This window comes from Platalea leucorodia (assembly GCF_965183815.1).
Source record: "Platalea leucorodia genome assembly, chromosome: Z".
Taxonomy (NCBI): domain Eukaryota; kingdom Metazoa; phylum Chordata; class Aves; order Pelecaniformes; family Threskiornithidae; genus Platalea; species Platalea leucorodia.
The window spans coordinates 20,854,242-20,880,402 of record NC_138858.1 but is presented as its reverse complement, the minus strand read 5'-3'; the positions used below and the strand labels follow the sequence as shown (position 1 = coordinate 20,880,402).

The 26,161-nt window shown below is 36.7% G+C and overlaps 1 protein-coding gene across 2 annotated transcripts in view; it reads right to left on the bottom strand.

The window, feature by feature from the left end:
- MAP3K1 (mitogen-activated protein kinase kinase kinase 1) overlaps positions 1 to 26,161 on the bottom strand; it is a 64,400-nt gene that overhangs the window by 23,768 nt on the left and 14,471 nt on the right. For both annotated transcript variants that reach the window (XM_082335520.1, XM_082335521.1), the window contains exons 2-3: positions 2,847 to 2,997; positions 50 to 256 (exon numbers count right to left, since the gene is read on the bottom strand). In XM_082335520.1, the coding sequence (XP_082191646.1) occupies positions 50 to 256; positions 2,847 to 2,997 (358 nt within the window). The remainder of the gene's footprint in view (positions 1 to 49; positions 257 to 2,846; positions 2,998 to 26,161) is intronic.

The window sequence follows — 26,161 nt, the reverse complement described above, 5'->3', positions numbered from 1 at the left end:
ATTACAGAATACAGCCAAATTAAAAATTACATCACAGCTTGCAACTCACAGGCACTGGAGATACTCTTTTTCTTCTAACACCTGGTGACTCAGATTTAACTGTCCTAGAAGATGATGAAGACGAGCTACTAGGAGAAGGACTACGTCTTCCTTTCTGTGTAGGTGAAGAAGCAGTGCTTTGTCCTTCAGCTTGAGGTTCTAGAGAGAGTTTGTTCATTTCTGATCCATCTCCTTTCCCAGGGATAGGTTTCACCACCTTGCAGGAATTAAACCATGTGTTAGAATTACAAATTAATCATTTTGCACTAAAGCAAAACAAATTAATCAAAACTTGTTTCACTAGCATTATATAATTAAGCCATCATCCAGACATCCAAAGTTTGCATATTCGCTAGGTTCTAATATTAACAATTTAATAGGGGGTTTCCTTGTTAATCTATATGCAACACAAAAGCAAGAACCTTTTTTCCTGCCCGTTTGTGCCACTTACGTTAGTTGTAGAAGCAACTGATTTGATTCTCAAAGTACTTCTGTAATTGTCATTCATATGATATCTCAAAGGACAGCAGTTCCCCCATTTGGATAGTAGGAACCATAAGAATTTTTTTTCTACAGGCATTGTCCGCTAATTAAGAGCTATAATGTTGGATCCATCTGTTATATACAGTAAGTATCAGTTGAGAAATAATAGGGTTGCTATTGTACAGCACAACACTTGTTGCAAAGTAAAAATTACTTTAAACCTGGAGGCAATGCAGCAAAATTAAGGGGCGCTGCACCCTATAAGAACCACACCTGGGTTTTCTGCCTGCCATACAAGTAAAACAACTACACCACAACTGGTATCTGAGCTAATCGCTGTGCACAGTGCTGCACTACATGAACAGACACATATGCTCAAGCAGAATGAGTACATATGCTTCTAATACAGTGCTTTGTTGCACGAACACTAAATTTTGACATTGAGGTATGGAATATTTCAAGACAACTTTCAGCTGCCTGCCTCTCAGACCCACATAACGCATGAGAAGAGTAAGGCCCCAGGAATCGAATTAAAAGCAGTCACAGCAGGCAGATTCAGTTTTAGTTCTACATTTCTCCATGTCTTAGAGGCTTGACTCAAAGCTGGAAGGAAGCTCCAAAGTAACACTTCAGATTAACAGAGCAGACCTCTCTAAAAAAAGTTCCAGCGGTCACTGTGATTCAGGCAAAAAACGGAAGGGGCTTTCCCCACTCAGGGCATGGGGACGAAGAGACATCCAGACACAGTGCCTTTCTTCCTGATGATTTGGACTGCATCCACAAGGTCTAATGCTATTTTAAATTGAAGCATTTAACTCATCCAGCTGAAGCTATGCCACTATCCAGAAAGGCATTTCAGTTTCAGCAGGCTACAGGGAGAAAAGGACAATAAGGAGGTTGTGGTCTAGCAGCTAGGCACTGCCTAAAAAGAAAACCTGCATTTACAGTTGTGATCCAAGCACTGCTCATTTTGCTTTAAGAAGCCACCATATTTAATGTATTGCAAACCTGAACTTTTCAGAAACCTTTGTTGCTATTGTTATTAAATATACTGCTATCTGATTATGAAATTGAACAGAATACAGAAGAAGTATAAAAAGCAGTGCAGCCTTTTTTAAAATCATACCAATTACTGTAATGCTTTTTCTTTCCTGGAAGGTCAGAATGCAAATTAATGTGCCTTTGGACAAGTTACAGTTACCAGTTGCTAGTGTCTGCAAGCATTTGAAATGTAAAATGGTAGTAATTGAGAATCTGGAGCATTAAAAGTTGTACTAAAAAAACGCAGAAACCTCAAGGGAAGTGGGCTGACCAGGGAAACAATTTCAAGCCATGCAGTAACCAAGATGCATTTAAAGATTTTTAAAGTAAGAATTGTTTTGTGTTATTTGACCCATTGCGGTATTGCTTTTTTTGGTGCACTTGTAAGCATTTTCAGTGCTCTTTCTCATGACAGAAAGTTACCAACAGAACCTTTCTTCTCTAGACATTCTGCTAGAACATTTCTGCTCTAGAAAAGCTGTCCCCAAACACTTGTTTACTGCATCAGATGATCTTAGATTTAAATTAGCACTCCCATCAAGTGGTAAATGGGAGTCACATCGATCAATGCAACTACACCTATAGGTAACTAATGGCTATTAACTGACCAGCATTATACTGAATAGAATTGTAGGTTTGCTTAATAAGTTTCAGGTTTGATCTGTCCGCAGTTTCTTAAAACTGCTTCCAAGCCATTTATAGAAAAGCATTACCCAAAAGGCTAATAGAATACTCTGGCATCCAGAGTTTAACAAAGTTGAGACTTGTGTGAAGGAGTTACTCAGCTTTGGGTTTTTTTGGTTCTAGTAAGATTGCAGTTTGTTTTTTCATCTAGCAAAAATTCCATACACTTCTGTTACAATACATAGAAAACTAACATTTTCAAACTAAACAAAAGCAAACTCATGAAACCCCTAAGAATCAAGGGAGTACAAAGCACTATAGCGCAGCTTTGCACTCAAACTTAAGTTTTCACCTAATGAACAGGAGCTACTTTTGTTGTTGACATTAGAGGGCAGTGTTGTCACAGTATTATTTTATACTACACAACGCAGCAGTACAGCTAGCTGCCTTTTTCTTAAAAATAAAACTTAATAAATATGTACATTTCAGAAAGTCAGCCACAGTTTCCTGTTAAACAGCTCATAAAAAAATGAACTGGAGGACCATAATGAAGAGTATGCAAATTGTTAAGAGAAACAGCTTTCTGACAGAAAGAAATTTAAGGGATTTTTATTTGTAATAGCTGCTACAGATATTGCCCTTTCATCAGTGCCACTTACCACAGGGCCTCTCCTGCTTCTTCTTTCCAGCCATTCATGCTTCCAGGCTGGCATACACGTTGCCTTGAGTTTCTCCCTGATCATGCGCTCTTCTGGGCGGTCATCCATCTTCTGCAACCCCCTGAGGGTTTCTTTACTCTCCATGTCACGACTACAGCAAATAAAAAAAAAAAAAAAACCAAAAACAAAACAACACAAAAAAACAGTCATAAACACAATTAATTTTAGTTAAAGTATGATACCACAGCATTAAACTTTGTGCCATCCTATTCTCCCTCTCCTTACAACACAGCTGCTAAAACATTACTTCCAACTGACTGCAGCAAGCCTTTTAGGACTAATTTGCTAATCTGCCATTTGCAGCATACCTGTTTTGAGTGTTATTTCTTTAAAATGTGTGTACTGCTTGTAACATTGGACACCCAGTAAAAAGGAAGGTCTTGGCAAATATTAAACCAATACAAAAGTTACCCTATATGTCATGTCATTCACCAATGGTTTCACAAGTGTTGTGATGGTTCATGCATTCCTCGGCAATTCAAAGCTTGCAATCTCCATTTTAAAACAATTTACAAAATCAATATAAATGAATGGTGAAAATTTTCCATCTTCATAGGACGCACGAGCATGAAACTATGTATGTATTGCCTCTTTGTATACATGAACTCTTTCGCAAAAAAGATGACTTATAAACTAATACACAGTAAGTACGTTTACACTAAACACAGAAGTCATGAAAGTAAGGCTAGTGGCCTTGAGAGTTGCTTTCTGAGTGACTGATGACTCAAAAGCTCTTCAAGTCATCTACAATTACAGCAAAATTCACAGAAAGTTCGTATCTGTAAAATGAAAGTTTAACTCATCTGGGCTTCTACTTCTTTGACTTAAAGCAAAGTAGTTGCTTGTGATTGCTGGCAACAACAAAAAAGCAAAAAATACTGTCAGACACTGAAAAACAAATGTGAACAGTCTGGAAGATTTCCTGATTCTGTTGAGCTATCTGCTACATCACCAAGAAAACCACATTCTTAAGCAGCAGCACATGATCCCCACCCATATCCTTGAAGTTGGCCACCTTTAAAAATAAACAAGCTTGATTAAGCCAACTCTCAGAACGAAATTTTATTTCAAAAATAAAATCACAACTTGAAGTGGAAGATAAGGCTATATAATAATTTAGTTACAACCACTGCTTTCATGCATGGAGTCTTCAGCTTCTAAAACATTTAGCTATGCTGTTAAAACTACATTTATATACTGCGTGATGACCTTCAACATATTCCCTGTAACATTCATTGCAATAAGATGATCTTAAAATTACAATTCCTATCTTCATTAGCAATATAGTACTAAGGTTCATTTATCACAAAACCCTACTTAGAAAAATGAGAAGTTTTCACTGGTCAGAAGGAGTACTCCCGTTATTTTTTTTCTCTCATTGTAGAGACAAAGGAAACAAAGTATTCCGAGGCAGGAAATAAAGCTTCCTGTTCAGTGCTGAAATGTAATAAGCAGATGGATACTGTAAACACAATACATTTTCTTTCAAGCAACATCTAAACCTACTGTTAGTAACCGATTTTAGACACTCAGAACTGTGTCTAGCAATTAAAGACTTAAAAATGTTTATAAATAGAAACACAATCTACCTAAGAATGAATGTTTTTTTTCAGAGGTTAAGCATTAATGCTTGCTTAACTTCAAAACTAATCCAAGTGACATAAAAATTATTTTTGTCCCAGCATTGAATTCCATACTATTGCTTTCTAGAAACAGAGACAAAAAAACCCTAGTGATAATTCATGAAAAACAAAGATATTAGAGCAGCAGGTAGAGTCCAAATAGAGAATATGCCTAAAAGTTTAAAATAGGGGAAAAAACTACTGTGTAAAAAGGGTCAACTTTACATTTTTTCCTCAGTCAAAAAAATCCATTCAAAGACAAAAATCTTTGCATAAGAACAGTGCAGCTTCAAAATAATATAGGTGCAAGTTAAAACTATAGTTAATCTGGTTTTTATATTAGTTATTACATGACATGAACAATCTCAGTTGCATGAATACTTTGTATACAAGACAGAAAACACTATCCCAGCAGTCAAAGAATGAAACAGTATCTCATTTGTTCATATAACCATGATTAACTTCCCAACTGATACAAAAAAAGTCTTTTAGATGCCCTTGGACTTGAATTCATGAACAATGTAATACAACAGTGCAGGCTTCACAATCTGTGCTTGTTCTCTAAAAAGCAGAAGCAACTATCTTCCCCTTATGTGACAGCTAAACCGATCTACTCTCGCCTGCACAAAGACCTCTTGTGCTTTTCCTCCATGCAGGTGGGGAAGACCGAGTCTGAAAGCTTTTGCTCAGTAAACCATGGTTATCTTTTTGAAGAATTTAAATATTATGTGTATTTTTATTGAACACGGTTTCTGAAGTGCTCAAGAAAACATCATATTTTAACTCAAGCTCAGCTACAATATTTATTAAATATTCTTATACTGTTGGGTCTGCAGAAAAAATATTTTCCCTGTGACAGCACAAAGCTCTTGCCTTCTGCAGGACATCCTCCTTTTGTGGCCCTGAACCTGCAGGGCCTTTTTATTATTATTTTTTTAATCTAAAGTAAACCCCCTCATCTATTCCAGGCAAGCTGAAGTTTTCTTACATGACAATGGCTAGGATGCCAGTCTCCATATCACTGTACCTCAGCACTAAATAAAAATAATAGATCCAGAGCGTATTCCACCGCGGACTTGATCCTGCAGGGTACAGAGCATTCTGATCTTCATACAGCAAAACCTATTAATGAGTCAAGGTAACGATGTACTTAAGTGACTGATAGGTGGTACTTTATTTGAACAGCAGCGACAGAGCTAAGGAGGCAGGCCAAAACAAATACATACCAAAGAACATCCTAGCTTGGACCAGGGAGTCTGACATTTGTCAACAGCCCACTCTTCTGGTTCATCAGGAAGCAAGGATTTTGCTCTTAAATGTTTCAGTTTTTCATGAATCAAGCAAAAAAAGATGCAAGACTTTTTTCCAGATCAATTTTAACTTTAAACTCCCCCCCCCCCCCCAGCAGCATTAAGGATCTTTCCAATTATTTTTATTAGTAGTTTTAAACCAGACATCAGGTCCTGTACTGTTAGTCAAGAAATTCCAAAGAAATGGATCTAAATTGTAATTCTAAAGTACTAAGCAAGGTCAACAGTGTTATGACTAACATTTTTTAATGCATACGCTCAGTGGTCTGCACATTAATAATTGCATTATTCACTTTGGATTATTTGCTTCATGAAGTATAAAACTAAATACAGTAAGATTAACATACTGCATGGAAACAATCTGCTGCACTATCTTGTGCAATAGAGAAGGCAAAACATTGCCCTTTGTTTCAGTGTCTTAATTTTGAAGACTTGCAAGCAGTAATTGAATAGTTAGATTAACAACTTGTTCTCTATGGATCAATGATTCCATATTTTAAAACAAGGTATGCAATACACGTTATCTAGCAAACTCTTGTGAAATACACAAGCAAGATTTACTTCTGAATAGCTCAGTGAATTTAATACTAATTCTCTGCAAGTATTTTTCTTACAAAGGGCATATAATGGTATACGAAAGCTGAATCTTAGCTTCAATTCATTTTCCTATGCTTCTCAATGTTTAGAAACAGATGTCTTGGCTTCTCTGCTATCTTATTTGGGCAAACAGCTTTATCCAATAGCCACCCTGGACCAGATTTTATTAGCAGCAGAAAAACAGGAAAAAGGCAAGTTCTGAAATAACAGTCAATTCACCAAGAAAAGGGAAGCTCTGTCTTCTATATCCACAAATACCCAATCATAAGGAGGAAAAAAGTTACTAGCTGCGGAGTAATTTTTTTTTTTTTTTTTAAACCATTTGTCTGAAGCAAGTTAGCAAAGGTAACTTGCATACCAACAGTGGTCAAACCATGGGTGACCACCGAAAGCATTCATGAACAAAAGTAGTCACACAGCAGCTCTATCAGAACAATCAATGCATTTAACAACAGGTTGTGAGGAGAAGGGCCCAGGGTTTGATGGAAACGCACTGAATGAGAAGGAACGAATATGGGAGAAATCATATATTCTACTCAGTGCAAATGCCATATACGGTAACAATCAACACTAGGGGCGAGCTCAGATGGGATGTACAGAGCTCATTTTGGGAACCTTAAGCAAGAATTAAGAATATGGGCACCCAGCTACCTGCAACCCAAGCATCAACAGGTCCCGAGAACGCTGGGCTAGTCAGCTGGCCTGGAGGCAGACTAGGAGCAGCACTCAGTCTGGGGTGCGGGCACAAAAGAGTTAGCCATTCCCTGAATTGAGAAGGACAGCTGCTAGTGTTTTAGATAACTTCTTGCTGCTAACAGTTCCAGTAGTGCTCACCGTTTCTCTTTTGCCATCAAGTATTTTTAATGATATCAAGATCAGTTAAAAAAAATAATCAGATCAAGATGGTCAAAGCATGGTCTGTCCTCTGCCAGTCTCCCGTTCCTTCTCCTCCTGATGCCACTACTCCTGGCATCTATCATCTAACTATTTGTATCTATCCTATCCTAACAAAGCAAAAGATCAGGTATGGCACATTCTATTAAAATGAAAAACTTAACAGGGAACTTTCTCAACCTAGCACTAAATGGCAGCAACTGCCATTTAAAGACAGCATCAAACACACTGCTTCATAGAGACTAATTAATCTGGCTTCCTAAAATAGTTACAGGGATCTTAGCCAAATATTATATAAGTGTGAAATTAAGTTCCATTCTTCTGTTAGAGTACCTGACAAACACAAAAGGGAAAACAATAATCATATTTCTTTTTTCTAGCTGCCTCAGCTTCTCCAATACTCTTCATCATCTTCCCCTCAGAATAACGTAGGCTCTCTTCATTTGGCCAACATCCACTGAAGCTCACAAGGAGTATATATTGAGCAGTACTCTACATCCACTGTTTGCCTTTCACTCACATTAAACAATTGCCACTTTCTTATGTCATTTAGATGAACCATTAACAAGGATTCTATCTTAGAAACACCCTATCTACCTCAAATAAGCTTCTATCTTCTACATATATTCTGAAACATACTTATAAACTATAAATACATTTGTATGTAATAAAAATACACAAAAAGCATAAATGGTGCCTAGATGTAATTAAACAGAGTGACATCAGGTGACAGCCACTGCATCTTTACATCGAAACAGTTTTAGAAGCTAAAACATATCCTATTTCTTCCAGCATTTTTCTGTAAAAGGGAAACAAACTTGCACAGAATGTGAAAACATGAAAGAAAAAACATTCTGTTATTTGCCTCTAAAATGAGAACTACTGAGCCTACACCTCTACTAGTTTGGTACTGATTGTTATTTAGTCCCAGTTTGACACACCCCTTGTGTCCTCTCCCTGTAAAGTCATTTTATCAAGCATCTCTCTTGAAGACTGGTATGTCAAAAGGTGCATTTGTCAAAGAGAAATTTCACTGCTAACAGGACAATATTCACAACCAAAACTCTAACTCCATAGACTGAGCCATCACCTTCAGTGGAACCTCACAGGCCCTAGTCAGGAAGGATCATCCCCTGTGATGAAGGCTGAAATCTCCAAAGATGGACATTTAAAGTTACAGAGGTAAATTACCTGCTTGAATTTTCTAGCTCCTATGAAGTCAAATCCACCTACTTGAAATATGTAAAACATTGGTTGGATTGCTTGCTCTGAAGCCACCTAGCCATACTTTGAGATTTTAGCACTATTCAGTAGCCACTGAAAATGAGTCCTCCTACAAAACAAGCCAAGAAATACCAGCCTCTATTTGCAATAGATGCTTGCTACAAAGCTAATGAAACGGACTTCTCTTCTGCACGTTTCCTAAGAAGGCTATCAGACATATGAAATAAGTACTACAAAAGCTCCTAGGGCTCTGTAATCCTTCCTGCTGTTATTTAGTCTCCCAGTACCAACTCAGATGCATCAAGGTATAGACATACTGTGGTATTTTCGAGATGTAAAAGCAGCAGTTACATTACGTGATCTCTCCGACTTTTTACTTTCATACTAAAGGGTTTGCAGAGGGAATCTGGTACATTTCCTCTATAAAACCAAAAGTTTATGCCATTAGTGAGCAGAATTTCTAGAAATTACAGGAAGCAGACAATTTATATTGATACATGAGACCCAAAGCTGCTAATAATTGTGCAGCTTAATTATTTTCATATACTTATGTGTTTGGACTAATATATCTGAAGTGTGATAATACAGCTTACACAAAAGATTCATAAGTTTATTACTGTATAACAGACTTCAGTATCCCAACAGAGAACAGAATCCAGTATGCCCAGTTCATGCTACAGCAACTGAAAAGAATACACAGCTCCTGCCCCCATCCCACTGCAACATACTCCTGGGCCCTACTCCAAGAACAGCATTAATGTCATTAAAAGACTGGAATATGAGTGTTCACTGACAGTCAACTATGTGACTAGTTCATCTGCACCAGGTTATAGGATCCCAAGCACAGATGTTAGAAAGGGATTTTCTTTTCCCACAAGGTTAGCCCATCAGAGCCCTCCTCTATCTCTTGCTGAAGTATAAGACCAAGTTTTTACTTGATCATATACCACCTAAATCAACTCCCCTTTTAACAGAATCAAATTCTTCACTTGTAGTATGCAGTTTAATCTCTTAGGCACTAAACTGAACTTTGGATTCAGATTCTTTAAGCCTGAGACACCCCAGAACAGGAGTATTAGGTGAAATGCAATTGGCTAAGATGTAGAAAGCATCAGGTTAGAACAGATATGGTCCTTGCTGATGTAAAAGTCTGAAGCCATTAACAGAAAAAGAGGATTAGAAGTATGATAAAACCCAAAATAGAAGCCATAAAACAAAGTTCTCATTGCAGATTATTTTTATATGTCCATATATTTGGCATATGAGAACATTCATACTGTTTTGAGTTAATTGTCTGTCCTACTTTTAAAGGTGAAATTGCTTATTGAATATTGGATGACTGTCAAAGCAGAGTAAAACATCTCCACACATAACGCACAGGATAAAGAGTTTCTTAGACAATTTAACTCCCCTATGCCCAACAGAGAACATCAGATATTTTATACAAAAAAAAATTATACTTTGAATTAGCTTAAGATAATAGGGATAAGCAGATAAAACCATGCATACTACATTCTCCACCTCCAATTAGAATGGTGGAAATAAGATAGCATACAAACAAGTAACTTCGACGGGTTGAGCTACGTAGAATTTCAAAAGCTACAACCTATTAAATAATTTCTGGAGGAGTTATAAAGGAGAAAGGGAATTCAGACCATTCTGGCATCGTTCAAAACAGTAGAATTATCAGTAGATACCATATGTTCCAAGATTGCTGCTGGAAAGAGAATTTTAAAGTTCTCTCATCAGAAGAATATCATGAAAATAAAAAACATAAGAAAGCAAATAAAAATTCAAAGGCTTATGAACATTTCTAGCAAAGAAACATAACACACTAAAATTTTTAAGTCTTAATGACTGTTAGGCAGTAAACGGTATGTAAGGCAAATGGAGATCCAAATTTACTCTTTTCAAAACAATTAAATATTTAAATGATTCTCTGGCCTTACAGAAGGAGACCAGAGACCCAGAAAGACATTTAACAGGTTTGGTCTTGTTCTTTTCTGAAGAATGATTTGACTGCCATGCTTCTATGATAAAAATCACTATTTCTCACCAGGGTTACATTTGTTTCTTAGTGTGTACTGCTGACAATTATAACAAACTATTATTGTTACCTACTAGTTGCACTGAGGTAGCATTTAGGAGTCATGAAGCAGGACCCTAGCATGCTAATCATCCCAATTTGGGTTTTTTATGTATCTTGTCTGTGTTTGGTTTTGTTATTTGTATTAATCTTTTTTAAGCTTATGCTCTACTTTGTTTTTTCTTCTCTTTTCATATGTCTTGTCCCTATATTTATCAATCTGAGTTACACTGCAAATGAATATCATTAATATGATTTCTTATGATACAGGAATAAAAACTGTACTAAATAAGCACTAAACCGTGCTGATATCAGTCTTGCTCGCTGACAGAGACCCATTCAAACCATTGCTGTCCTGTGAAGACACGTGCATACGCTGACTTTTGCTCCAAAGGCCAAAGAGGACTATAAACATTTCCACATATACTTCTGGCTCTGGCATAAAAAAGCTTTCGTGGGGTGCAGAAATAAAGTAAAATTCCTTGCAAGCCTATTTTGAGTAACTGCTAGGTGAAGAAATACAACCCTATAGCAACATATTAGCACCCTTCACCCACTGATCCATAGTGGACAGCATTATTTTCTATCAGCAGAAAGTAACAGGTGAACTGGCTCTCACCATGAAGACCCAGACTTAGGCTCTTCAGTTCCAATGCCCTCACACATATAATGCCCTCACACATATAATGCCCTCACACATATAATGCCCTCACACATATAATGCCCTCACACATATAATGCCCTCACACATATAATGCCCTCACACATATAATGCCCTCACACATATAATGCCCTCACACATATAATGCCCTCACACATATAATGCCCTCACACATATAATGCCCTCACACATATAATGCCCTCACACATATAATGCCCTCACACATATAATGCCCTCACACATATAATGCCCTCACACATATAATGCCCTCACACATATAATGCCCTCACACATATAATGCCCTCACACATATAATGCCCTCACACATATAATGCCCTCACACATATAATGCCCTCACACATATAATGCCCTCACACATATAATGCCCTCACACATATAATGCCCTCACACATATAATGCCCTCACACATATAATGCCCTCACACATATAATGCCCTCACACATATAATGCCCTCACACATATAATGCCCTCACACATATAATGCCCTCACACATATAATGCCCTCACACATATAATGCCCTCACACATATAATGCCCTCACACATATACAGAGTGCTCTGTGCTGTATGGCGAGAGCACTGTCTCCCTGTGCAATAAGGAGACCTTTCGGTGGTATCTGTCAACTAATCTAGCCACAGACCAAGTATACAGTAACTACACCCACTTTAACAATGGCAGCTACTATTACAAATGTTTATTTTTGTAAGATAACAGCAAGCTAGCATGACAACAAAAAATGACAGGAAAAGGCATTCAAAACTTCTGCAAGCATATGGTTAAGAATGGTTCTAGTTTCAGTAACTCCTATTTTGGCTTCTTTAAAATCCATAGTATAGAGAAAATATGTGCAGGAATCTTATCTGATGAGGAGGGGAGTATTTAGTGAGGTAACTTTAAAAAACACATCAATGTAGTTAGCAAGCAATAAAAAAAAAATCCATAATAACCTAATAGGTCTGTGATAACAAAGCAAGGAAGCCAATTACAGGGCAGCAAGTATATGGACTGCTCCTTAACAAAAATATACCATTTTTTCTCATCCTCGGAGTATTCCCGACTGAGATTTTATTTAAAAACTTTGCTGCATTCTTATCTCACTTATAACAATGTACTTAAGTTTTTAATTTATAGTAATGCATACTTCTTCAGAAATTTAAGTCTTGATACTAATTACAAATTACATACTGTCAGAGTAAAAATGCAGTGAGATCACATCCCTTTGATATGGGCCTGGATAAAGGAAAAGGAGTATCTTCAGTATTTGCTTAAAAGTTGATGTAAAAATTGCAGACACATTCACATAGCGGTGTGAAAGCATAACACTAGAGAAGCATCGCTTTACAAGAGCTTCAGCTTGCAACAGCAACTTGAAGAAGTATTAAGTATTTATACAGTATTTGAGGGAGGATGTGAGAAATAAGAGCTATTGGGTCAGCTGGCTGTAAGTTTTCCTATCTGTGAAACAATCTTAATAAATGAAACAAGCAAATTTATTTTTATCTAGTGATATCTATGTTGTCCTGCTAAGTCCAGGTTCATGAAAGAGTAGCAGTATTTGACATAAAGTGCAAAGTCTTAGCTTAAAGAGACTGGTGGTGAATAAAGATGCCTTCATTACCTTTGAATTGCAGTTAGGACACTAATTCCAGTGGACTACCACCAACCTTCAGCAGGTTTTGCAGGCCATCAAGCACTCTGTCCTCTCTCTGCTTACTAAAACCAGTGCTCAGTACCTACAGCTCTACACGCCAGCTCCTTGCATCCCACTTTGACCACACTCGAGTTTTCCAGACCAATGGCTTCAGTAATCATTATAGGGCAAGTAGTAAGTGAAAAATAAAATAAAAAAAAGCAAACCTATATTTCCTGCAAAAAGTCATCAGATAACATTTTTGAATTGAAATCAAGTAAACGCTATGGGGGAGCTGGGGGTGGTGCCTCGCTATGGGGGAGCTGGCGGTGGTGCCTCCACTTCTGCCATTCAGTAGTCTACCAGAAAATGCTTTGGCTACTTCTGATTTCTTGCATTTATTTTTGAAATGAAACGGCAATTTTTGATTCAAGGATAGCACTTTTTAGGATTCCCATGCTTGCAGGCTACAAGAAATCTTTTCCTTTCATCAAGATTGTGTAAAGTGGTTGTTTTGCAAAAATTTGTAAAATATCATGGTACTGATCATGTCGCCATGTCACTTTGAACACTGAAAGCAATTCTATATCTAAGGAAGTACAGAAAGATTAAAAGACATGACCAACAGGACAAAATAAACCACACTGTGGAACAACCCCAAATCTACACTGATATTCACACATCTCCCACTATTGCATTAGTCAAACATTCTGGTATATGTACGTACATGGTAGTTGGAACAGATTTGTCTCTAACACCACGTGGGACTTTGAGGCCACAAAATACATAGAAAATAAGTAGTAATATTTTAAAATAAATAATGAACTCTCGATCATGCCAACTGTATCCATGTTTGGCACCTCAACAAACAACTTCTTACTGCTGTTAAAAACCTCTTTGAAGAGGAATGGAGGAAAGTTTTCCAGAACCGAAGAGTTAATTTTTCACTGTGCTTTCTAATCATCAGCACAACTGAATAAGAGAGTAATTCCAGTTCAAAACTCCATTCTGAGATCTCCTCCCCAAGGTAACTGTATGGCTTTTGGCTGGGAAGGAGTTACAACAGTAACACAAACTTTCATATGCTATTGTTAAACAAAATCAGAGTAGCTAAATTTACCAATGTCATCTTTTTATTGATCCAAAAGAATCAAGGAGGAAGAAAAAAGTTGTGAAAATCATGAAATTTATAAATTGGAATAAGCACAGGCAATCATGATACACAAGTTTTGTGGACATACAAGGGAGTTCAAAAAACTATAAAAAGTCAAACAATCGAAACTGTCAAAAATCTCAAAAACACTATTTCAAAAATATCGACAGTAGCACTCAAGTAGTTTTCTTTATTGTCATGGATAGGTATCACATTAAAGTGACTTGTAAGAAAGCTTTTTCATTTATCCTAGCCCACAAGCACAAAAAAAGAAACAACCATGGTCTTAAAAGACGAAGTAGTCTTACATTGCTGAAGCTACAGAATAAGTATGATTACAAAAGAAAAAGCAATTACTAGCTTATTGAGACAACTGTATTCAACAGCATTGGTTATCAGATAAGCACCAAAGGTATTTTCGGTGGGATCATGCCAAATATATCTGTAAGATAACTGTCTGGAGCATGGGAATATAGAGATACATGTATACTTCAGGCAGAGGAGACATTTTCAATGACAAAGATCTCTCTCTCTCTCACATGTTATATTCCCATAAAAAGGGAACTTAAGAGATGGAATTACAATGATGCACTTAAAATTTGAGCTTGGCTTTATTTGGGACTTGTTTTAAATATTTGATACTGACAATCATCAGAGACAGAATAAACAGAATATTTACTACTTTATAAGTGCACAATGTCAGATCTTTCTTTTAAACTATCTGCCCATTTAAAGTTCTTACTTCATTACAAATTGACTGTCATCATTCAAGCTAATAGGTTCTGATTTCCTGTATGCTGTTGACCAGTTAAGATATCAGTGACTGTTTAAGACCAGTGATATCAATTTTTTTTCAATCACATACGACCTACAACTACTCAGATCATCTTTCAGGTAGCTGACAGAGTAAGCCTGGGGCTCAACTCAAGCTTTTCAATTAAGATAGTCAAAGCAGAACTGCAAGACAGACTCCCATTGAGGAACCAGCAACCAAGGAAAAATTGGTTAAGAATTGCTACGCAGTTAGTTCATCCATGCTAAAGGTCCCTGAAAGGCATAGATAGGAAGTGGTTATTAACCATTTGTGCAGTACCCTCAAGCATTGCTTCAGCTGAGATATCAGCACTCAGTGAAGTCCACAGCTTCAAAGAAAAACACACTAACACACAAGTGTACTTTCACATTTTTAAATTGCTCTCCCACATAGACCAAAAGACAAAGATTGTGTTTGTTCTGCCATAACTATACACTAGGCTTTTGTGGACTACTTGTGTAAGCTCATCAATGCAATCCTCAAACATCCATCTTCTGTCTACAATTGTGTTCACCCTCTACAAATCAAGTCTGAAATTTAATGGAGCAGTTCTCTGGAATTCTGACACTATCAATAAACTTACAATAAGAAATCTAAAATAATAATCATAGCAAGGTCCTTTCATGAACATTCTCAATATAAGGAAGAATGCTGGGATGCTCTCACATGAAGTTCACAATGCCTAAGTACTCATGTACAGCAATGACAAAGTTTCCTTGCTTCATCCCTGCCTTCATTTAAAAACTGATATAAAACACACAGTCAGGCTATCATGAAGCATTAATGCTTACCTGAGCTTTACAGTGAAGTGAAAGCAGTGTACTGCTTCCCTGAGACCAGAAAAACGGAATGTACTAATGCTTTTATAAAAGTAACTTTAGTAATAAAAATGAAGGTATACATAAAAGTAAACTTTATCCAAGGTGCCAAAATTAAAAGAATTTAAAATATTTTTGATAGGTGGAACAATAACTTAGTTACACATACATGCAAAGAAGTTCCACAGTTTTCTCAAACTTCTCATGATAGGTGTTTGAGAAGGTTGTATAAAGAAAAGAAAAACCTCCTATCACCCATCTGGAAGATGACATTTTACTATGACATAAGAGAAGCAAGGCCACATTGAAATTAAAATTACAAGGAATTAAGTTTTCTTTAGGCAGCTTTCTTACTAAGCCCAAATTTACAGCAAGGTTTTTAAATGTCTTGATTTGCAGACTTTATTTTTCATTTTAAAACTTAAAACCTTCGTACAAAAAAATTCATATTTTTCATATTCTCATGGAATTTGTGAAATATAACTAATCTATAAACACTGGAGAAATGTGTAGGCCCCTGGCTCAGGAGTGCCTATTCTAGAACATAAAAACAATAGAGTCAAATATCAACATCCACTTTTTTTTTTTACGGTGTCTTCCATCACTAAGCAGGACTTGGAGACTAGTATCACTTATGTGGCTGCATTTCATTCATTTGTATTTGACCTTTGAAATTTTTAGCACAGAAGTCTGCTGCCAAAAACATCGGCAACTGAAAGCACTTCCTTGTCCCAAGTGTTATTTTTCTACATTTCTCAGCATGCCTCCCTAAAAAATAACATGCCCAAGTGCTACCACTGTGAAGCCATTTGAAATAAGGGAAAGCCAGATTACAAGTATTTTGCTTATATTCCTCTGCTTCCTAGTTGTCACCACCACCACCACCTGATTAACAAGAACAATAATTATTAGGAGTTAGTGAGTATGATTCAGGCAGCAGTGGAACTGAAAACATTTTTGCATTTTATTTAAAACAGCTGAAGAGCAACTTCAGTCCTGAATAGCAGAGATTTTACTCAAATTATCCCTGAAAGCTTTTGTTTTTGTAAAGTGAAGAAGTATCAGAGCTTTGATTTTCAGTTTCACACGTATCAGCACTGTCCCTGGATTTTTTTTATTTATTTATTTTTTTTTTAAAAAAAGGTCTTGCAGGGCAAGTTAAAGCTATATGGGAAAAGCACGTAAACTGTGTCAGTCCCTGGTATGAGTGTCTCGTTTATGAAGGGATCATAAAATGAAAGTACTTCATCTTAAACTTTGTTGCTGCCAATACATTAAACATTTTAAAAATCCACACATTAAGCAGAGAGCCCGCTATGCAAAGCCCTGTGTACAGGACAGTATTTCCATAGCTCTGTCAAGTTTCAAGAGCAAGACAGAACAACTTTGGATCCTGCTGCAAGCATATCACATGTATCCCTCCCTACAAGGAAAACTAACACAAATACTGTTTTAATGCACAGATGTGTTTTACCCATTACCTGTATCTGCCTATGTAATTAAGCTTTAATGCTGTCTCCCAACAATGTTGGATTTCAGATAGTTTCAATACAATTAATTCACAATCAACGCTGTAACGACAAAAGGTAGGAAAATGTGGTCTTGCTTACAGCCACACTTACCTGCTCTCCTAGAGCAGAACGATTTTCAGCTTACGACTTAACAATGTCAGGGCAACCAATGTAACACAAAATTCAGCATTGGGTGGAATGCGCAAACATGCAGTTAGACTAGGAGTCCATGCTACTGTAAAATGCCATCCTTAAATTTAGATCAAGTATTAATGAGAAAATGCAGTACAGTGGTGTGTGACTCATGAAGACTGCTGTGCTCCGCTTTTCAGGGAAGAGGCACAGCTGGAGATGATATATTGTCGATGTAGAGCTAGCTACTACATGAAAGCAACAGATTTCAAACTGAAGCCTCAACTGAAAGCTTTGTTTTCTATGCAGTTCAGTCCAAAATAACTACTTCCTGATGGCAATTTTTAAATTCAACTTCCTGAAGTTCAACTTATTAAGAAATATTAATGTTAGGCTATTAAGAAAAAATCCTGTGTAATTCATCTTTTAAAACCTGTCATGCATAAACACAAGATGTAACATTTTCCCTAGTTAGCTCATTAGAAAACACAAAATCAATTAAATAGAAATGTTGAATTTTAACTCAAAAAAACCCAAGTAAAGCTGACATTTTTATTTTTAATGTTCCAACTAAAGGATGTACTCATACAACAAAAAGAAAATTGGACATGTAAAGTCTACTCTATAGGCCAGAGTTTAACGAGATCAGAAAACAGCAAAATCAGAAGTACTGCCTTTTTTTGCAACATAAATCAGCTCGCAGCAGGCCGCAACAAAGTTCTAAAACCTTTCAATCTACTAGTAGTATGTGACAGGTATTAAGTTATTTTAGCATTATCATGTAGTCTTTAAAATAAGCTAAACTGAATCCCAGGGAATGCTATTAAACTGAAGGTCATATAGAACATTTGTAAAACTGGAGGTTCAGAGCGATTATTGAAAAATGTATTCCATGGGACAACACAGAAAAAGTAAAAATTGCAAGTTTTTTTGTTTCTTTACTAAGCAGCTTTCAAAAATTTATGAGGAATGAAAAGCAAAAAGTTAAAACAGTTTTTCAGAGTATTCATCTGAAAGCAAACCTGCTTAAGCAAGACAGCCAAATTTCATTTCTTATCACTCCCCCATCTGCCATTCCATATCCATTAAAGAGAAGCCAAGTAACTGCTGCTGTGGGTACTTCGAGATTTTCGGTTTGGTTATGGATCTAAATCTCAGCCATAAACACGTAAGTTTTATAGATTAAGACGCTTTTAAGCATGAAAAAATACACTGAGTATTTAAAAAATAATAATCAAACAGCAACGAGTCCACAAAATATTTATATGCAAGTGGGATCTTGAATTTGCTGCTAGAATACTCTTAGATCAAGTACTAAGATTAGAACTAGAGTGATAACAAGCCTAGAAACACATTAGGTAATTTAAATACCTATGATCTGAATAAACAGCTCTATACGCCACTACAGAGGAAGAAGGGGCCAGAAGCTATCCTAACTTGTGTAGGCAGCCTGTTGAAACAGTTCCATATACCATCTTCCCAGCACCAATGTCAGTTTGAGGAGTTCCTACTCCCCACCTCGATTATTCATTTCTATTCCTCCCTACTGATATGGATCTGACTTAAGGGAAAAAAAAAAAAAACAAACCACCACCAAAACACCACCACCACACATTTTGAAACTTTAAGTTAGAGAGGAGAAAATGGAAAACTGTTGAACTGGATTTCATCTCCAGTTCAATTCGTAACATGGTCCTGCAACAATTTCCCAGGAAAACAGAGAGAATGGCATTTCTGATGAACGAACTTCAGTCAGTCTTTTAAGACATAATAGTTAGGTCTTCCATTTTCACAGTACACATGCACTATGATACAGATTTATTCCAGTAGAGAAGATGCCCCACATGCAGCAATGGAATTTACCACACTGGAGACTACAGTTTCATACAATGAAGAAAGTTTTATTATTAACATGCAGCTGCAGAAGTAGGAACTACAGCCCCCCAAAATCTGAAGTTTGTTCTCCTTCAACCTGAATTTACTCAGCAAGACAGCACGGGTTATGACCTGCAGCCATGAGATCAGATGTACTGGAAAGCTTCACACTCTGAAAGCAATTAATACTACTTTTTTTGTTTTTCTGTTCAAGAGGTTACTCCCCAAAAATGACAACTTCCTTTGTTTCTTATTTATGGTCGGAAGAAAATGCTACATTTTCAGGACAGAAAGGAGGCATGGCAGTATGACTCCAAGAAAATATAAGAGAGTTCACAGGCAACTGTAGACCCTGCGCATTCACGAGGCTCCCAGCTGCATTATCTGTCACTCCACAGGATCTCGCCCTAAGAGCATCTTTATAAGATCAAACCAGAAGTCCACGTAGCCCAGTATTCTATGTCACACAACAACCACCTGTGCACGTTGTGGTAAAACTACACCAACAACCTCTGAGCAACTCCTCCCCCTAGATTCTTCCCCATGTTCACCAGCAATGTGTGGCTTCAGGGAGGAATCAGAGGAGGATGCCTCCGCATGAATTTGCCCAATTGATTTTTGATTTGCTGTATGCTTTCATCTGCTGGTTTATATGTAGACTGCACTCTAGAAACTGAAGGCATGTCACATGAAATGACCCAAAATTTTTAAAGGAAGTTGAGCTGACCTCAGGGAAAAAGAAAAAATGATGTTTACTCAGCACACCACAATACTTAAAAAAAAAAGGCAAGATGACAGCTCAAATTACCTGTAGCACAGGAAGTTGTGTTAGATACATGTTAAACACATATTCTTTATTCCAATTCATATGCCACACACATATGTGTACAAGTGTAGGTCAGGGAACAAAACCCACTGTTAGAAAACAGATAAATTGAAGGCCTGGGAATACAGTAACTTAAAAAATAATTCCCATAAAGACAAACACACACCCCTTGAGCTCCCCTCTTTCTTTTAAAATCCTGAGGCAAGATTTAAAAACAGTTGTAATCCTCGAATCTGCTCCTGTAGGTAAGTCAAAAAGGAGGAGGGTGTTCAAGTACCCTCCTGAGTATTGAGAAAACTAGCTGGTTCACAAAGTACAGGCTTTGCTTGCTTTATTTTTGCTTTGAACAAGTTTATCTTCCGAAGGTCTTTGACTTCTCTAGGTAGAAGACATTACATGTCACACTATCAGCATTAATACACAAGAATGATACAAGAAATCCCAATGTTTCTAAACATTGGTTTAGAAAATCTTACACCAGAAATGCCATTATATACAACTGCATTTAAACTACAAAAAACAAATAATTCTCCCAATGCGGAGAACTACAGACTCCAATATATATTACCATAAGTTACACAGGTAGCATTTCCTAGCAGTGTACGTAATCTGCTACCTTAGCTTTCCTTAAAACACCTCTCTCCCCTTCAGGAAGAGAGATGGATGAGGAAGCAGAGACATAATACTTCAGGTTAGGATATTCGATATTGCCATAAAATGCTTTATGTATTCAATGAGTAAGTTTCACTCAAATCAAACTGGCAGATGGAAAATCCCAAATGACCTACTTGACCTTTTGGGGAGGGAAAAAGGAGAAACTGCACAACTACGGTTTATGTTAAAATTCCAAAGGAAGCTGTCCGTGCAAGCAGATATTGAAACAGCTCTATCAGTGTTATCCCGTACTTACAGCCCAGAAGAGGAGAGGAAGGCACACAAGTTCCATTTCATGAAGGCTTTCCCTGGGGTAACTATGCTAGCAATGAATTCTTAGAAACAAGGTCTCATTGCACCATGGCTTGTTAAAAAAATGACTCGTAAGTCGTACCCAAACAAACCAGAAGATGATTATCAATTACTACAAACTATTTAAAAAAAAAAAAGTGTTCAGTTAAATCAGTTTCCTCGCAAACAGTGAAGCTAAAACAGAGACTCTGTGTGTTTGTGCCTTGGAACATGTTCTTAGGGATCTCAGCACTTCTTCCTGCTCTAGGCATTGAAGTTTCTGACCAAGCGTAAGAAGTCTGTAATTTCCTGCTTTGCAAAACTATCAAAATGCCTGTTAAATGTTGAAAAAGTGACAGTCAGACAGGAACAAATTACTTTACATAGATGCTGATAGTGTTTCATTAACACACTGAAAACAGTACCTCAGCTATGAAGGAAAGCTGGCAGCAGAATTAAAGATAAACAAAACTAAAAAACCATCTCAAATTCCTGAAGGCATCAACAACAAAAAGGAGATCTCTTCCCAAGGCCTAGACAGAACAAGACCTGACATTAGTCAAGAAAGATGCATTCGCATGCTCTCTTTGAAACCTTTTTGTAAAAGGACAGAAATTTCAGTACACACATTAAAGTTATATTTGCCATAACACAGATGGCATGAGGACAAAGACAGTTACTAATGGAAGTTAAAGAAGGCTTCATAAGGACTCCTTCCCTTGCAGAAGTGGGGAATAAAAAACATTTTGCAGAAGTCAGCTGCATGCTTTCAGTTTCTCTTATCTGGCTAAGAAAAAACCCTCTCTTTCTTGTTGTAGCATGCAAAAATCTGTGTGAAACTTAGTTCATGGGAGGCAGAAGTCTGGAAAACAGAAATTATTTTCAAGTGCTGTTCTAACATCTGAGCACGTTTTATGAAGCAATTCCTTTTCTACGGATTGTTACATTCAAAAAATGAAAATGGTTGGACAATGTAGAAATACAGCTGTTTGTTTTAACAATTATAAAAAGGGAAATGTGTGTGACAACAGTCTTACATGACTTTTGCACTGAATTGTTGTGAATAGCACGGTACACAGCTGACTCAATTTAAAGTACATAATAATTAAACAAACTTAATAGATATGATCAGCACAGAACTGAGTTTTACTATGCTATATGATCCGTCACAATTCAGCTTCTCCTTAGATGATCTGTTGAAGTAATAAACAATTTACCACACTAGAGCCATTAAGAACACAACAGGAAGTGTTTTGCTGCAGATCAGGACTTTGCTTGCTTGCATGGCAGAACACACTCACTGGGACCGTTCTTTGCAGTAAGCATTTGGTTACTTTGCGCCAAGTCCACAGCAAACTCACCATCCACTAAAGATTCAGCTGCATGATATAAGCTAAAAAAACCCACAAGGCACTTGTTACCTGCAATTTATCTCAGAAGACTTTTACAGCGGTATTTTTAAAAGTTCATCTAGGAGCAACAAACTCAGATCTGCCCTTTTTTTTTTTTAGGGAGAGTTGTTTTACAGTTCACAAAATGCAAATATTTCTCTTATAAAATTATTCTCTTTACAGCAAAGAATTCTTGTGTCATTCATGGATAATACATCTAGTTGAAAGTGGTACAGTAAAGAAAACATTAGCTAATTTGGGAGATGTTACTATGTAAGCAGCAGCTGGCTGTTCCATTTGCAACTTACCAGCTCCAGTTTCACAGTGCTATAGAGAGTAAACTACTTACATATCCATAGGATATGGATATCTCTTATCCATAGGACAGCATACCATACTCTCTCCTCAGTCCAGGACCCAATAAGCAGAGAGGTATTCACATCTCTGTAACAGCACTAATTTAAAAGCAATGTTCTTGCTGAGAAGAAAGCAAAGAATGAAATCTAGCCCATACGTGAGTACTGCCAACAAAAATTATGATCAATGCGTGAAGCAAGTTAGTTATCTGGAGTTTTTACTGTAGTTTACTCAATTAAAATATCTGTAGTTTTTCTCCCTTATGAAGGGCAGTAGAATTCAGAGGTATGAGAACAATAAGCAAAAATGTCTAATTTAACACAATGCACAAGTGCCAATAATATCTCGGGGCGGGGGAGGGAACAGTTATCCTTGTCTGAATCTTTTTCTGGTTTCATATATTCACTGGTTAGTACAATTATAAGCAAAGAAGATGATATTCCACTGTATACCCCTTCAGTGCTTCACAAATTGATTTGATCATTAAAAGCAAGGCTTCTAGTGTAAAACATACTGAAACATACTGTTAACTTGCCACCAGATCAAAAGATGTTAGAGCTATGTTGGTATTAATGGCAGACCCAAAAATCAATCAAGCAATTCTATCTAAGCAAGCAAGCAAACAATTAACACTATCTGGAAGAAAGAAATGCAAAAAAAAGTCTTGAAACAGTATCAGAGAAAGTTAAAAGAAATCACTCCAATATCCATACCCCAACACCTCAAAAAAAAGCCGGAACAACCCTAACCCAACCTATATATTCTTTCCTTGCACTTTATTCCATGTATTCAAGTATTTCATAACTGTCACTTGTGCCACAGAGGCACATGCCCAAGCTTGCTGGTAAACTCCTTGCTTATTAATAGGCAAATAAGTTGATGAAGTACTGTTTTTCCAAGAAATGCTGAAAATCAGACCTAGAAATGATCCTTTGACACTATTTAGGCATTTTTGTGAACTAATTTATGATATAGGCAGTTATACTATTCTATCATAATTATTACACTACTCCTCATTCCCATGAGCTGGAACTGCACTACACAGCAGTATTTCCCTTGTTGAAACCAACCTATACGGCAGGCCTGAAAGGCATCCTTACTTCTGCTGGGTCCATAATTCTCCCAACTGAAATTGACTATGTTGCTGCCTAGGAGCAAGAGAGATCTGCTTCAATTTTTTTCCCCTTTCATTTGGAATAAATCATTTCAAAGATTTAAAAAAAGGAATAAATACTAGACTGAATTGGTGGAACAAGTTTAAGTTATAACTTCCATATTTGTTTCCCACTTTTTTTAACCATTACTCTTTAAAAGTGGCTTCCAGATTTCTCACTTCATAACAAATCCTGCCTGGTGTTTTTATGCCAGTGTATCTAGGACACCTTTCTAACTTGCCTATGAAAAGCAATGTAAATGGTTATCTGATGGAAAATTTCATACCAATCTGAAGGTTAAGATTTATGCATCTGCAATGAAAGCAAACAACATAATTCTACAATTTCTCTTATTTTAAAACCTTAAGAAAATATCCCAGAAATAATAAAACTAAGCACTTTGCAGGACCTCCTTGGTAGTAGACACTATTCAAAAACACTTCATAAATTTAAGGGGTTTTAAACAACAGTATTATACCTAGACATGGGTGTAATTAAGGAATAATACGCACTTTATGTTTGAAAATATGAAAATATGTTTGAAAGCCATCTATGTCATTTCACACCTACATGAACAGACTTATTTAAATCGGCATCCCTTGGCTGTCTGTGGTTTCAGGAAAAAAGCCAAAATCAGAAACCCACCTCCCGAAATCCAGTACACCTAATTACAGAAATATTTTTTTCCTTAACTTTCACCCTACTGTTTAGCACAGTGAAGAACAATGAATGGAAAATACTTGAAACATATGCGTACAACAAAGGCAAACCCAGAATAATAGGCCATAAATGACAATGCTGAACCAGCTCCAGAGTTTCAGTAAAGCCAAGACTTGCCTCTTTTCCTTTCCACATCCCACCGTCAGACACAAACCCCTACCAACACAGACTACAAGTTTTGAGGCTGTCTGAGAAACCATTTTGCCTCACAAAAGGTCCAAAAGCCTGATTGTTTGCAAGTGTTGCCATTTCATTTGGGGACTAACCTAGAAGAGAATTCCTCAGTCACTTCACAGCACTAAATTCACTAATTGAGATACTTTCTGCACTGCAGTTTTAACAGGAATTTCTGAAACTAATGTATACATTCCTGCAGCAAGTTTTTACTTCAATTTATTACCAGTTTCTCATGAAGATTCTCCAGTAGCTTTGAACACCATGATGCCCTAAAATAAGAAAGACACTAAGTGAATCTGTGCTTTCAAGCGTGTCATAATCTGGTTTCCAGAGCTTTTCCAGTTCATTTTAGTTCAGTGGTCTAAGAGAAGGTTAAACTAATGTTGACTGAATCTTGTATTTCTGCTCAGAACCATCTTATAATTTCTTCATGCAACAACAAATTCTGGTCCATTAAAATGACGACCTTAAAAAACCTTATTGGTTTTCAAATTGGTGGATAAAAGCCGGCTAGTCTCTCTTCAAAATCATTTAAAGCACCTCAAGCAAGTTACATATTTTGAGAAAAGTAAAATTTTGCCATTATTCTCGGAAGATTCTTAACCACATCCAACTTCAGATTAATAATGCAAATAACATTTAATATTGTGCACTCAATCCTAAAAAAGTCAGAATAAGCCACATCGCTTTGAGCAAACTGGCTGATAAGTGTACTGTTAATTTCTTCCCACTTCCAGCTTCAGAAAAAGAGGGCATTACATTTCTGAAGAGGGTGAAAGACTACCAGTGACTGTTGCTCTGGATTGTTCCCCTCCCCGCCTTCACATTACAAAGCTTCTCAATTCATATGGAAGTATCCATAGAAGGAATTTGATTTTCTAAACAAAAAAAAAATGCCAAGCCTCCCAAAGCTGTTATCAAATTTAGGCTTCACATTTAAGTAACTAATGCTATATTTCAGCTGTATTTAAAATCCAACCTTCACTTTCTGCATAAGCAATTCTAATCAAAGAGGGCATAGTAAAGAAAAAAGAACAGAAGATGCATTAATCTCCAGAAAACACGTAAATCAAATATCAAGAGAAATTCAGAAATATTAATTGAAATTTAAAAGAAATTTGAGTAACTCATCTGGGGTTTTTTGCATGAACATTCAAAGAGAAATATATCAATCTAGAAAGCAGCAATAAAAGACAAGAATGTGTTTTAAAACTCCGATATTAAAAAAAACACTGAATAAGGGATGACAGTTACTTTGGAAAAAAGCCTAATCATGAGGAAAATGAGACTACAATGAATGAGAATCTAACTGGATATGAAAAAATGAAGAAGTCACT